Source organism: Lepisma saccharinum, chromosome 4, assembly GCF_977018435.1.
Source record: "Lepisma saccharinum chromosome 4, izLepSacc3.1, whole genome shotgun sequence".
NCBI classification, from domain to species: Eukaryota; Metazoa; Arthropoda; class Insecta; order Zygentoma; family Lepismatidae; genus Lepisma; species Lepisma saccharinum.
The window spans coordinates 431,761-447,406 of NC_139232.1; the positions used below are offsets into that span (position 1 = coordinate 431,761).

Consider the following 15,646-nt stretch of genomic DNA (forward strand, 5'->3'; position numbering starts at 1 on the left):
GTGAATAGTGGTTGAGCCCTGTTGTTAATTTTGCACATTTTTGTGAAGGGAGATCAAAATACACCTTAGTCATAGAGTGTGTTCAAACCCTAGAGAAAGCAGTATTTAGTGACTATCAGTTTGGCAATTCTGCCCTTGTTCCCCGATCATAAAGAAAGAAGGCTCCATGGATTCCTACCTGACGGATGATGTAAGAAGTGCCTTTTTCCCTTCCTGTCCATCAAGGAAGTTGTGAAGAATGCTAATTATGCCCCTCCATCCACTCAGCAATGTCTCTTCTCTCTCCTCTTGAAAAACTAACCTGTTAGAAGTTCAAGGTCATGTGGTGAATGAATTGAGGTTGCTGCAAAAGCAAGGAAGAGAGGAGGGAGCCTGACCTACAGAACAGCCTTCTGGCAAAATTTTATTGGTAGGGCTTGGAAAACGAATAAAGTGGGAGACGAGAGTTGCTGTAAACATTATATCGAGAGAAACGTCCTCATGTTTAACATGGTCTTGTGTTGGGGCCTGATTGGCTGAATGGATGAAGCGGTAAACCTTGCTTGCAGCGTGGTTGCTGTGGTTGAACTGACATGGAATGATAATTTGTTGATTATGTCATTATGCAAAATTATCTTCTCTGTATTTTAATTTAAAACCCCTGAGAGTTATCTGCCACATCTTGTACACATGAGCCTGTTTCCTGTTAGTTGACACATTGTCCCATTCTTTTCCAGGTCTGGCTTTGTTGTCCTAGATTTAGAGAATGTGCCTGCAGGAACATACGACATCATTCCCTCCACATTTTACCCAGGCCAAGAGGGTCCCTTCTTTCTGACAGTCCAGGCATCCTGTCCATTGAAAGTAGCTCGTCTGCAATAATGTCAGGAGCATAATGTGTGTTTTGAATTAAGATTCTGTTAGTGAATGAACTATTGTGATATGAACATTGTTAAGGAATTCAGCATGTATTAGTAAGATTATGTACACTACATGTAAATATTTATTTTTGTAAAGGCTAGCTTGAAATCATAGTATAAGAAGTATAAGCAGACACAACTTATGCACATTATTTTGTGTCATATTTGGCTGTGATAATTGTTGCTCATCTAATTGAGGTGGCATGTGAGTGTGTTCAGTTGAAGCAACTTTAGTAGAACTGCATTCTCAATAACTTACTAAGAATTGTAATTCTAAATAATAATTGGCCATATTAACATACTTTACCTATATTAAAATCAGATAAAAACACAAACCACAAAAATGTAAACCTTCAATGGTCTTTGAGGTTAGTAAGGTGTAATGTGTAAAAAAAACGTGAAAAGAAGTTTGCACTTACAAGTGGTTTGTCTCCAATACTTATCCAATGTTTTGGGCCCATTTCCACATATTTCCTTAGGGAATTCCAGCAATTAAAACATTTTTTTTAAAGAAAATGTTAAAATGGTTACAAGAAAATACAGTGGAACCTCAATTTTTATGTTTCCGGATTTTACATTTTTCTGTATTATACATACAATCTTCATGGCCCCAACATAGCAAAATGTTATAAGATTTTCCCCGCATTTTAAGTTTCTTCAGCTTGGTGTCCTGAGAAACGTAAAATCGAGGTTCCACTGTATTTCAAATGAGAAAGCAGGATCATGCTGAAGGTAAAAGAGCAAGTCCCGTGTTGCTAAGGTAGACTTGATTATTATACAAAACAGGGCAACCAGAATCTACCAACACTGTTTCGACAATGGTGTAATGGTAACGCTGTTACCTTGCAATCAAGGGGTTCTGGGTTTGATATGTGGTGACACATAGTGGTTTGTATGCCACTTTAAACTGTAGGTCCACTCTTATTAGCATAACTGAATAAAGTGGACCTCAACTCAGATCAGCTAAACTTATACTCTCAGCATGATCCTGCCCTACCCTATTTACATTACATTCAGTGGTTGGGCAAATATTCAGGAGATTGTTAAGCTATCAATGTTTCAAGGATATGGTATCCCAGTTTGAACAAAACAAAGAAGAAGGAATAAAACAGGCTAAAGTTGTGTGACTGAAGGAGTTTTGAAAAATTACCAGAAGATGTAGAGAGAACAGTTTGTCACAACAGTGGTGACTTTATGTAACCAGGGTCCGTTTTTGCAATCTGTGCATTTTTTATGGAAATCTAGGAAAATTAAATACGGTGGCTTTTTCTTTGTTTTGCTCTATCCTGATTTTAATATGGGTAACAATATATACTTTTATGCAGGTTTTCACATTTAAAAGCATTACCATAAGATTTTTTTAAACCAGTTTTGCTTTTTGATTACATTGTTAGAAAGTACTTAACACGTGGATTTTTAAAATGTTGTTTTCCAGAGATACTGGAATTGAATTATCTTGGTGCATTATAAAACATACTTAATGTAATTTTTTTAATTTTTTGTCTGTATATCCTTTAATGGTGTGTATGCATAAACAGTGTTACCATATTAACAAATTTATTTGCTACTATACATAGTGTAAATTTGATCCTTTTGCTCTCAATGGATTATTTCTTTGCTACTTTTAACACGCTTAATTTTTTTCATCTGTTATATTTACATATACTGGTGTTCTAGAAAATTTGAGGATAAGAAATATAAACACACTTCCAAAAGTTAAGCACGCAATGGTAAAATCAACCAAAATGGAAAAGTAAAGCTTTGATTAATACAAAATTGCACATGAAGGTAGCAAATGTGTTTGTGCATTAAAGAAAACAAGAATTGTGTACAAAGATGAAAAAAAAGATATTTACTTTTTGTAAGTTATATGATGATGATGTCACATTTGGGTCATTAACATAATGATGTTTAAAGGCAAACAAACCAAACAAACTTACAATAATATTGTATGTGACCAAAACAAAACTTACATTAATATGGTATGTGACCACCCTGGACCTTCACACAAACTTTACAACGATGCTTTCAATGAGGTGATCAACCATCGCAGATGCGAGCAGTGGCCATTTCTCCATTAGGGCAGTTTCCAACTCTCTCAGACTGGTTGGAGGAGGTAAACGTGCAGAGACAAGCACGCCCGAGGGCATCCCAAAGGTTTTCAATGGGATTAAGGTCAGGGGAATACGCCAGCCACTCCATACGAGAAATGCCCTCATTTTCCCGGTACTCGTCAATGATGTTGGCTCGATGGGGACCAACTGCTGCAACGTAGAGTCTCACAATGGGGTCTAGGACTTCATCCCGATACCGTGCAGCCGTCACAGAACCGCCTTTGAAGATGTGCAGCTCGATGCGATATCCCATTGAAATTCCAGCCCACACCATGACGCTGCCACCTCTGAATGCGTGATGTTCGATGATGTTCTTTGCCTGATTGCTTGTGCCTCGATCTCTCCAGACCCTTACACATTTATCATCGGATTCCAGGACAAATCTGGACTCGTCCATGAACAGGACGTTGCACCAATCTGAGACAGTCCAATTGACATATTGATGACACAACTTCTCTGGCTTGGATGGTTAGTGCAACACAAACACATGGTACTCGGTCATACAATCCCTTCATGTGGAGCCTTTGGGGCACAGATATTGCCTTACCAAGTGCCGCTGCAACAGCGGCGGTGCCAGGATTAATCACCTGGATGTGCTGAAGGGGTGCGACGTTGAAAATAAACAAAACATAAATTATGCATGCATGTTTTTGTCCCTAAATCAAATACTAATCAACATTTAGTAGGCATCTACGATAATATGCTAATGAAACTGAAGAATACTAATGACTTGCTTCAGTTTTGCCTGATTTTAGCACAACAACGACGTTTGGAAATTTGAAAAGAGCAGCTTGTTCAAAGAAAACCAATGGCATATATGGAGGATTATAGGATATTTTCCATAGAGAGGCAAGCTAGGCAAGGCATTTTTTTCAAGGAGATGAATATTTCCCCCCCGATTAAAGTTTCTTACTCTCTCTAAAAAACATTCTTCAGTTTGAAGTTACCTCCTGCAACACTCTTATAATAATTAACATAAATGACCATGACTGAAATGTACAATTAGTTTGACATCCATTGTTTTAAGTCCACTTGATAGACTTCAAGTGGACACTCGAAGTCCCACTACAGTTCAAAATGGGATCCAAACCACTATGTGCCTCCACCAGGTATCGAACCGGGGATCCCTCGATCACAAGGCACAAGCAGTTCAGGTACGCAATTCAGTTATTAATCAAATGTCAAATACGTTGTATAATTAATGACAACTGCTGATTGTTCAGTTTGCATGCATTGGATAAAGGAAAGAAATCTGTACTATGCAACCTAAAGTTCTGCAAGTAGAAAAAGAAAATAACATAATAAATACGAAATCATGTAGTCACTTTTATGTAATTATCGATTCACGTTTTTTTTTTTCTTCTTTCTTTTCTGCTTCACTTTTCTGAAAATTTTCCATTGCTTTGTTACCCCTCTTTTCGTCTTACGAGGCTTGTCCGGAAAGTAAAGATACAAACCAAAAATAAGATATAAAATAAATGTATTGCTCGCAACTAAAGTTACACTTGATACACTGATACAGAGGCTATTTCTCCACATAAGTGCCACCATTGTCCAAACATTTGTTCAGACGGGGAACAAGTTTTTGTATCCCTAAATCGTAGAAATCCGCCGCCTGCATCTGGAACCAAGTTGTGACTTCTTCTCTGACTTCATCGTCGTCAGCAAAGTGTTTTCCACCAAGATGTTTCTTGAGATACAGGAACAGGTGGTAGTCGCTGGGTGCAAGGTCGGGGCTGTATGGCGGATGGTGAAGGACCTCCCATTGAAACTGTGCAAGCAGATCCTTGGTGACATTCGCTGCATGGGCGCGGGCGTTGTCATGAATAAAGCGGATTCCACTTGACAACATGCCTCTCCGTTTGTTTTGAATTGCACGTCGAAGATGTTTCCAAGTCTGGCAGTAGGTTTCAGCATTAATCGTTCTTCCAGGCAGCATGAATTCCACCAGCAGGATGCCGTGGCGATCCCAGAAAACGGTTGTCATCAGCTTGCGGGTTGAAATTGACGTTTTGAATTTTTTGGCTTTTGGAGAATGGGTATGGCGCCACTGCAGTGACTGTTGCTTGGATTCAGGCGTATGGTGGAACACCCATGTTTCATCACCTGTCACAATGGAGTCCAGGAATGCATCTACCTCATCTGCGTAGCGAGTAAAAAAGTCCAGTGCATATCCCAGTCTTTTTGTTTTGTGTTCGTCAGTCAAATGTTTTGGGACCTAGCGTGCACACAACTTTCTCTACCCTAACCCACTCACAACTTCATGAATAGTGGTTTTCGAACTGTCAGGAAACATCACACACAATTCTCGAATTGTCACCCGCCTATTTGCACGCACCTCTGCTTCAATAGGATAGGAAAGGTCGTCAGTGATCAAGGATGGCCTCCCACTTTTCTCTTCATCATGAACATCACGACAACCTTCTGCAAAGGCACAACACCATTTTGCCACATTTTGACGATTCATTACGTTCCCGTACACAGTCACAATTTCTCGGTGGATCTCCGATGGAGGCTTTCCTTGTGCTTGCAAAAACCTGATCACGGGGCGCACTTCACACTTGGCGGGATTCGGTATCGCCACTGCCATTTCAAACGCGCGTTCCTCGCACAAGACTCAGCGCAGCACTGACGACTCACTCCCAATCCTCATCGAATGGATCACGGTTACTGCCAGTGTTGCCAACTTTGGTACACATTTTTCCCCTAACGTGCAAATGTGTTTGTATCTTTACTTTCCGGACAAGCCTCGTACATAATTCATAGCCTACCTTTCGTCTGCCCAGATGCAGTGGTGTCAGGACAAAATGCTGAGTCCACAGCTACTTCTTAGTTAAAATCCCTTGGGTCGCACAGTCCCCAATAACAAATTATAACATTTCTTCGTGAATTTTGGTCTCTTTGTAACAGTCTTTGAAAAGGTCTGAAATGGTACGTTTACTAGAACAAATTAACAAGGAAACTGTTGTCATTATACAATTCGCGTTAAATAATTTTCTGAGTATGACCTGATGATAACTTGAAAGCAACTGAAATTTTTGTTCCAATGCAACTTGAAGAAAAGAGGAAGAACAAGTAGGCGTACAACAAGACCGTGTATCAACAGTGCAAAGGAAAACATACAACTGACACAGCCTGACTGAGCTATATACATTTATCGAAAAACACAGAGACACACACACAACAAATCTGAATAAATAAAAACAAGGCCGCTGATCTTACAGTACAGGAAAATAAATTGTGAATCTCATTGAGAGTAAGATCAATGCCTCCCTGTTGTAAATAATAACAGCAGTCTCATTTCAGTACCTAACATTCGGCCCTCAATATGACAATGACATGACATAATATGACACTGTAAGAGGTAATATCAGGGTGCGAAATCCCAGGGGGGAATTCCGCCACCAACGATCTTGTTCTGAAATCCCCCCAACCAAACTTTTCCAAGGGGGGGGGGAGAGTTTTTGTTCTAACAACAAACATGAACAATTAGTTTGGGAGTCAAATATACTTTACTGGAATAATATCGAGCACACATACAAAGAACGGATAACAAAGAGCCTCATCTCTAAGGACACTGAACTCCAGGAATCCCCAGAACACAGTAATTAGTCTGACTTGTTATTTCTTCTCATTCCTCATCGACTTTCATCAGCTACCACAAAGTATATAAATATGTAAATAAGACACATAACATTTAGATGTGAATTTTATGTATGAAACAATTATCTTCTTAACATCTCTTCATTTTTGCTGCTAGCCACGCAAATCATTGTTCATAACATTAGTAGTATATTAAAATCTTCAATTTGCAGTCGAATTTTGAATGGACAGTCGATATAATATATTGTATATTTTATAATATAATTTAATTATTTAATATTTGACAAATATTTAATGGAAATTAAATTATATATAAGTGTGTGTGTCTGCTGCTTCCTGCCCACCAATTTACAGTGATTTCGCACTTAGGTAATATTGTCGGTACAATATAGATTTTGGATAGGGGGTGCACCGCCCCACGCTGCAAACCATGGATGTAACAGTTGTGGAGGTCGCTCGCTCGTCGATTCCGCTTGGCTACTATAGGAATATACCGATCATCAGAGGGTGCGGTAACCCTTGGACGACCAGGCACAGGTCTCCGGACAACTGATTGACTTGTTTGGAATTGTTTCCATAATCGAGAAATTACCGAATGATCAACACTAAAGAAAATAGTGACATCTTTGGTTGATGGTCTTGCTTCAATGCGTCCGACAGCACACCAGCGCTCACTGTCTGCTATTTGTCTTCTTTCAGCCATACAAACACGAATATTATCAAAAATAATCCTACAAAAGTTATAAACACTTCGTATCAGCTTTTAAATGCACCTCAAACCCTTCAGAATGCTGGCATCTTCAACGAAAGTGTGATGATTCCTGCACGAAATCCTTGCTTTTATGCTATTTCAAGAGAACAGATTAAGTACCTAGGTACAGATGATTCACTCTCTACTTACAAAAAGGAATCTACACATAAAAACTGACATCTACATTCGCAGCGATTTTCAGCCACTCGAATTCAAATACGCTTTCGAAAATTTGCATTGCATGCTTAACTTTTGGAAGGCAGTGTAGATAGATATGTTTGATTTTCTAAATGCTTTTTAACAGATTGAGATGTGAAATGTACATATGCTGTTCATATAGGCTGAACGTTCCACTTTACCTTTAGAATTACAACCCACACATTACCTGCATCCTTCAATGTATCACATGATTAATTTAATTCAGTATCTTCAGTGTGGAAGCTAATCATGACTAGGCTCATAGTTTTACATATTATACAAACCAACAAGTCACCACTAGTAACAAGCACATGACTTCTGGATTGAATCAATGAGGTTGTCACATTATTTATGTAATTCCAAAATGGAATTTGTTTCCAATAAGTATAGCAAATACCTAGTCTTACCATAAATACTGTCCCAAAGTTGTAAGTAAATAGACACAAAATGGTGAGAGATATTGTAATATCAGAATAACATGAGGTGCATGGATGCATTATGAACCAAAATCACAAATAATTATTCGAAATGGCCACCTTTAGCACTGACACACTTGTGAAGTCTTCGTGGCCACGTATCAATTGAATTACGCAACACATCGACTGGAAAATGAGCAACTGCCTTCAGAAGAGACCGACCGCTTGAAACTTTCAATATTGGGATGTCTCTTCTTACAAGCCATCTCCTGAAGCTTGGACCACAATTTGAAGTCCAAAGGGTATTGGTCTGGACTTGCAGAAGGCCAATCTGAAGTGGAAATGAAGTCTGGAACATTTTCTATGAGGGCACGCTCCATTTCTGTGAAAAAGGGGTAAAAACATCAGCCAAAGTTTACCAGCAGACAGTGCTTGAGAGACTAGTCAAGAATCTCAACAACACTCTCTTCCATGGTCAGGACTGGAGCTTCCAGCAGGATTCAGCCCCAGCATATGAGGCCCGAACAACACAGCAGTGGCTGGAGACAAGTGTTCCTGACTTCATTTCCACGTCAGATTGGTCCTCTGCCAGTCCAGACTTAAACCCTTTGGACTACAAATTGTGGTCCAAGCTTCAGAAGGTAGCTGCGGAGTTTCCACTTGATGTGTTGCGTAATTCCATTGATGAGTGGCCACGACGACTTCAGAAGTGTGTCAGTGCTAAAGGTGGCCATTTCGAATAATTATTTGTGATTTTGGTTCATAATGCATCCATGCACCTCATGTTATTCTGATATAACAATATCTCTCACCATTTTGTGTCTATTTACTTACAACTTTGGGACAGTATTTATGGTAAGACTAGGTATTTATTACTTAACAGAGCTTGGAAGTAACAAGTTACTTGCAACTCACTTTTGCAGGTATGACATACGAAATCAGCAATTACATTTCTATTTTGACAAAAAAAATTGATGGTTTGCTAAAAAGAAAAAAGTATCTAATATGTTAAACCTCATAAATATGTATTTTGTTATGAGCCAATGTTTTGCATGATGTATTTCTTTGGAGTATAAGAATTTAATTTAAATTGTTTAAATAGATATGAGGTTTATTAAAATTGAATGAAAATTAATGTTAATTTAAGATTGTTGTCATTAAAAAAGAAAGTTTTAAAAAAATGTCACTTTCCAAGCATTGTTACTTCAGTAGGATCAACCAGAAATAAATGCAGCAACAATCCTGGCAACTAATTCCATGCCCCTGTCCACTGGGGTCTCATGAAAAAGTGATTTGAGATTTTGCAGACAAAAAGTGGAGTAGATTCGGGTTGGGTGAGCCTCCTCATCCGATCCATCAAGCAGGAAAAGTTAACATTCAGATGGTTCCATGTATACACAGTGAAATGAGGGGGTGGTGCTCCTTATCTCGGTATGCTGGCTTCTCCAACCATAGGTTCTCTATCTCAAATTGTTGAAACATATGTCCATGCGTCTTCTTGCACAAATTTTAATCCATGGAATGTAAAGATAAATAATGATCATTGGGAAAAGTTGGAACAAACTTAGTGCTCTCTTTGCCAACAAGACAATTAGAAATGCAGACACATTTAGCTCCAAAACTATACATGGAGATTTCTCTTTACTGATTTCAGGAAAAATTACTCCTGTACCTGCACTATTGTTTGTGTGTGACAAATATGACCGACCTCTGTCATAAATATGCATTTGTGTGTGTGTGTAAGGGAGAAAAATATGTAATCTTAGTGTTCTTATTGCAAAACTATTTCAAGGGCACTTTTTTATCTTATTTTTAACTCACTTTCAAATAATTTATTGTATTGTTATTCGGCTGATAAATCTGGTACTTTATATACATATCTACCATTTTCTCCTTAAGTCAAGACTATTTACCTCACTTTAGAGTATAACATCTCACATGTTGGATGTTTAACACCTATCAGCCAAGGAAAAACTGCTTGGCAAGAAGGTGACCCTTCCATTCCTTGGAATTCACATAATTTACTTACAGATATAGAAAAGCAGATACAAGGGGTGTCCCATAAGTAGTGAGCCTGATAGGGTTCCCATAGCTCAGTAATGTCAGAAAAACGAAGAGAGAAGAGATTCGAGCATTGATCAAGTATCTGTTGACAAAGAGGTTGAGTCCCAAGGAAATCCATGAGGATATGATGACAACATTAGAAGAGGATGCTCCATCCTCTGCCACAGTGAAGAGATGGGTAGCCGAATTTAAGCGGGGGAGAGTGAGTGTGGAAGATGACCCTTGCCCAGGCAGGCCAGTGGAGATGGTGAAACAAGAAAATTTAGAGAAAGTGAACAAGATTATTCTTGCAGACAGACTCTTGGGTTCCAAAACTTCTGACAAATGAACAAAAGTTGACAATGCACCTGTTCACACATTGCTTGTTGCGATGGCAACCATCCGTGATTGTGGGTTTAAATTGTTGGAACATCCCTCTTATTCACCCGATCTTTCTCCATCAGACTTTCATCTCTTCCCTAACCTGAAAAAAGCTTTGGGAGGTGTTTATTATCAGTGTGATGATGATGTCATCAGTGCTGTGGGTGACTATTTTGCAAGCCTTGAGGAAAGCTTTTATTAGACCGGGATAAAAGCACTGTAGAAGCGTTGGCAAAAGTGTGTGGACCTGCAGGGAGACTGCGTAGAAAAATAGGTTGCTATTGTGGTCCCATCCTGTTCCCTTCTAGGTTAGGCTCGCTACTTATGGCTACTTTGTAGCTTATTATTTTTGTAGTTAATATCAGAAATATAATTAAGCCTTGTTTCCATATTAAAACCAATAAGTTGCTGACCAAGGCAATTTATTAAGATAAAAACACTTAACACGTAACGTTTCGACCCTGTATTAGTTTAGTTCTTCGTCTGAGGAAGACCCTGATACAGGGTCGAAACGTTATGTGTTAAGTGTTTTTATCTTAATAAACTGCCTTGGTCAGCAACTTATTGGTTTTAATATCAGAAAGTTCCGTTAATATTTGAACAGAATAGCCAAAGTAAAAAATGCATTAGATCATAAAAGTCTAGTAGAAAATCCTGGAACAAATTTATACTTTCATATTCTACCAATTAAGTTAATGAATAAATAGTCCCACAGTTTTCAAAATTGCAAATACTAGCTTTTTTATACAAGAGGCCACACAACATAAACTTTGCTACTAAGATTTTCCCCCTAACTTTTAAAACTTTTACCTTGAATGAAGTCAATAAAAGTTAAATAACAAAATAGACACACCAATAGTGTGAAATCTTATATATAAAGTGACATTAATAATGAGATATAGCACATTTCCTTCATTTTTTCATATTTTGAAATTTTGCATAAAAATATAAAATGTAAAAATATATGTATCTATTTATTATAGGTTGGGTCATTCCTACCATTTTGACCAATTTTGAATACATTTGCCACCTCACCATTTTTAATATTTTAACCACTGATTTCTACATCTTTCAAGGTTTCAAAACCAACATTGAATTTTTTTTGCAGGCTTGCATTTGGATCTGGCAGCCATTTTTAATTAAGCCATCGGCGGGCGATGATTTAGCATTTTCAGACCTTTACGAAAATCTTCTGTTATGTAATTCAAAATGTAATGATTCAAAAATCATTTCCTTTAAAAATAAATGCTCTTTCTTTTTGTTTATTATAATTTTTGCTTCCAGAATAGTAGTTTCCATGCTATACTACAATAAATCCGATAGAATTTTTTTCATAATTTCTCATCTTTGGGGCACAAAATAACCATGAAGGGGGCAAAACACCTTAACCATATTTCTTATTTTTACTGTGACGTGCCAGATAAGTCCGAAAATTGTTAAACATATGAGGTGACTGTGCCCCCTTTTTCCTTTAAGCTCCCAAAATTTGAATATTTTGAAAAAATCAAAAAGTTTGACCCTCTGTCTCCCCAAATGGGGGAAGGAGAAGAAATCTGAAATTTGGTGAGGGTGTTTTTCCAAATAAAAAATATTTAAGACTTAAATTACCCAAAAATAGCCGCTTCACAATACTAAATGGAGCATGTTTAGAACTGGGAAATGAGGTAACTGCAAGACAAAAGACAACTATAAATACATTTGAAACGTAGATTTATTAAAAACGTATATTAAATATGAAACTATGAACTCCATGTAGATACAGGGTGAGTCAAACTCGTGAAATTCTTCAAAGCATCATCATTATGTATTAGATTAATTTTTGGGTCTTGTACTATGTAATCATATCATCTTTAATTGAAGGGTATAGCCTGACATGTTAAGTCCCGATATGCGCAGATGGCTGCGGAGCACTTCCTATTACGTCATCCTCCCCACCACTCTTCTACTCACTGGTCTGGCGTTGCGAGTACCAGTGGTGCCAACTCAGCAAAATTAAGCTAAAACAAATATGACAAACAATTTTCACTGTTTAGCGTGACGGTGCATGCAGGCTCCTATTATATCAGTGGTTCATTTTATTTAATCCGGCCTTTGAAAATGCGTGCGGTGCACCGATCATAAACTGTAGTATTACGCGCGTGCGTTAAGGTTTATAATGAAGAGAAACTAGAGGGCGAGTGACTTCATTTTCTGAATGCGACATCGAGCAGTGGCCAGTTTTTTCTTTTTTTTTAAACCGAGTGGGGTGGTGGTTCGTTTGTTTATCATACAACAATCACTAGGAGAAAGCAATCTGATAACACCTTTGCCTGTGTTCTTTTCTAAAGCATTGAAATGTTCATGCTCTTTACTCTTGGCTGCAAGATTCTTACTTTGAAAGAGATGGACTTATGGACGAGCGTGTAGATGAACTGATAATTAGACTTGGTGAAGCCGATTCAGACACAGGACACAGATTCATCGGTAGACACAGACTCGGATGAGTGGGAGAGTGAAACTGAAGAAGGAGAACTAAAAAACATTTAGAAGGCGAGCTCAGTTCTATCGTTTATATATTTTTCATTTTTCTATCATTTTATTTCATACATTTCTTATGCTGGTAAGAAATATCCCTAATATAACTTAATTCATTTAAGGTTTAATGGGAAAATATCCAAATGTATTTAGAATTTAGCGTAATCAATAGGTAGCGTAGGTGACGGGATACTAATTCATGCCTTTCACATTCAAATTTCGTTGAAAAATTCTCACACAATTCCGCTCACTCCAGGTTGCAACACTGCGAACGAACGTCGTCGCAGACAATGGAGTGGGGAAATGTGATGTGAGGTGCGCAAACAATGGATTTGCAGCGTCTTGTTTTTAAACTTGTCAAGTTATACAACTTTACATCAAAGTATTCCGAGAGGTTCACATTTCACATTGGCAACTTCAAAAATACAAAACTTGAACATGCAACACAAATCTCCAAGGACCTTCATTGGATATCCACAATGCCCAGCACTAGATATCTATTCATAGATATAATGTTTTTTTTCTTTAAAGAAAGTTCAATGTTGGATATTCAATGTATATTCATATCTTTTTCAAAAATACACACTAATATATTACGTCATTTCTCAACATTAAACATGAATTCCGATTGTAATTTAAATTACTATTGCTCAAATTATATATTATATGATGTGCCAGCATTTCAATCAATGTTATTGTATTTATGACATAACAAAATATTGCACAGTTTGTTTCATTATGAGCACTTTATCATTTGTTTAGGAATGATACAAGACTTATTGAAATCAGAAGCACTCTGCTAATATATTAGGTATAATAAAATCTATAATACGAAGCTAAGCGAACTCATTATGAATGTGCAAATTACTCACAATAGCAATATAACACGTATTTTTAAAAAATGGTACTTACGTTTTATGAGTGTTATTTATAAAACTACGTTTTGAGAATCTACTGTTCTGTTCTTTCAGGTCTTTTTGTAAATAACATACTCATAAAACATAAGTACCATTTTTTTTTTTAATATTTTTAAAATACGTGTTATAATGACACGAAGGTGTATTAAATTATAAGTTGCCAAAATATCACCCGAAAAAGCAACATGAACCTCCTAGATTGTGCAGTGGTAACGCTGTCACATTGTAATTAAAGGTCTCGGCTCTGATCCTTGGTGGAGACATTGCACGGTGGTTCGAATTCCACTGTACACTTTAAGCTTTAAGTTCATTCCCGATCAGCCTTCCTGAACATAAAGTCACCTTCCAACAAAATGTTGAAAAAACAAAGTCAAATATTTTGCTGAAAAGGACCCATTGTCTGGTCCACGCAACTGAGAACTTAGGTAAAGGTTAGCAGTCTTACAGTTAGATTATTTTCAATTCCACCTTGCGTATGTGTGGGCAAGTGCTTTCGTTATGGTCAGTGTACAGTGTATGTCAGTTTCTACACATGAGGCATAAATATGAAGTATCTTTCAGAATTGTAGGTGAACATACGTTCGTGAGTAAGCCAGAAGAGGGAAAATGTTGAACAAAATTTACATTATATTGTGTTACAGGTCCTGATTGGATTCTTGATAAATCTAAATCTAATCACAGAAATGTTTTCGTATCCAAATTATGCCCAAAAATAACCAGATAATGACCTACTCTAGTGCAGTTGAATCACAAGCCTACCTCTGAAAGGCTTTGCAATGTCCAAATCATGCCTAATAAATATCCAGATTAGATCCAGCTCTAGTCCAGAATAATGTTTTCTTATCTATGTGTAGCACGCAGAATATCTGAACCAAATTAAAGCGTCCATATGAGGTCTTGTTCATAAATCATTGATAACTCATATATAAGAAAAAGTGATCCCAAAAATGTCGATTACAGATCAAAAAATGAATTCAATGGATATCTTCTAGACTGCACATAGATATCCAAATTTCATTCAAAGGTTTTTCCATTCCAGAACTTCGCCACGAATGTCCTGTTCCGCAACAGTCCACCCTCACCGGGCTGCTTTGAAAAACCCAAATAAACAACTAAATAGGCTCATTAGTTCTGGGTTTCCATCCCGTTGCTCACCAGAGCGCTCTGAACCGAAGAATCAATCACAGGCAAGAACTTACTGAACTAATGTTGCAGGGTGATTGCTGAAAACTCGCAGAAATGGGCTTTATACATTTATTTACAATTCAACAAAACAAGGCTCGGATTCTTCCAATAATTCTCTAAGTTACATTATTTACATTTCTCTAACTTGAGCCCCACGGCAGAACTACCAAGTGGAAGCTAGCATCGGCAGAACCACCTCGGGATGCTCTTTCTCATGGGAGGCCACTGGAGACCGAAGATCACTCTCCCTTCTGCTATCCTTTTCACACACACACACTGTCCTGCCCTCTGTCAGAGGCCATATTTATACTTGCTCCCTCGTTTCATGGGAGAGGGCTGAAAGTCCAAATCTTATTGGCTCTTTTAAACTACACAGAACCATGGAAGAAACCCAAGCATACAGAGTTAAACACAAGAAAGAAACAAAAAACAAATACTGTTTGTAACAGTCCAAGATACATCTAATGATTTGAAGATTTTCACTCCAAGAATTTCAGATATATTCACGTGGTTCATGACTTTTGACTTACCCTGTATCTACATGGAGTACATAGTTTCATATTTAATATATGTTTTTAATAAATCTACGTTTCAAATGTATTGCAGTTTCCTCATTTCCCAGTTC

At 37.6% G+C, this 15,646-nt stretch overlaps 1 protein-coding gene across 1 annotated transcript in view; it reads left to right on the plus strand.

Annotated features, from left to right (window-relative positions):
* The window catches only part of LOC145986351 (calpain-7-like), a 62,463-nt gene extending 54,496 nt beyond the window's left edge, over positions 1-7,967 (plus strand). Inside the window, exon 11 of the mRNA XM_083120224.1 lies at positions 717-7,967. Within this exon, the coding sequence (XP_082976350.1) occupies positions 717-861 (145 nt within the window). The 3' untranslated portion in view covers positions 862-7,967. The remainder of the gene's footprint in view (positions 1-716) is intronic.
* The last annotated feature ends 7,679 nt before the right edge of the window (positions 7,968-15,646 follow it).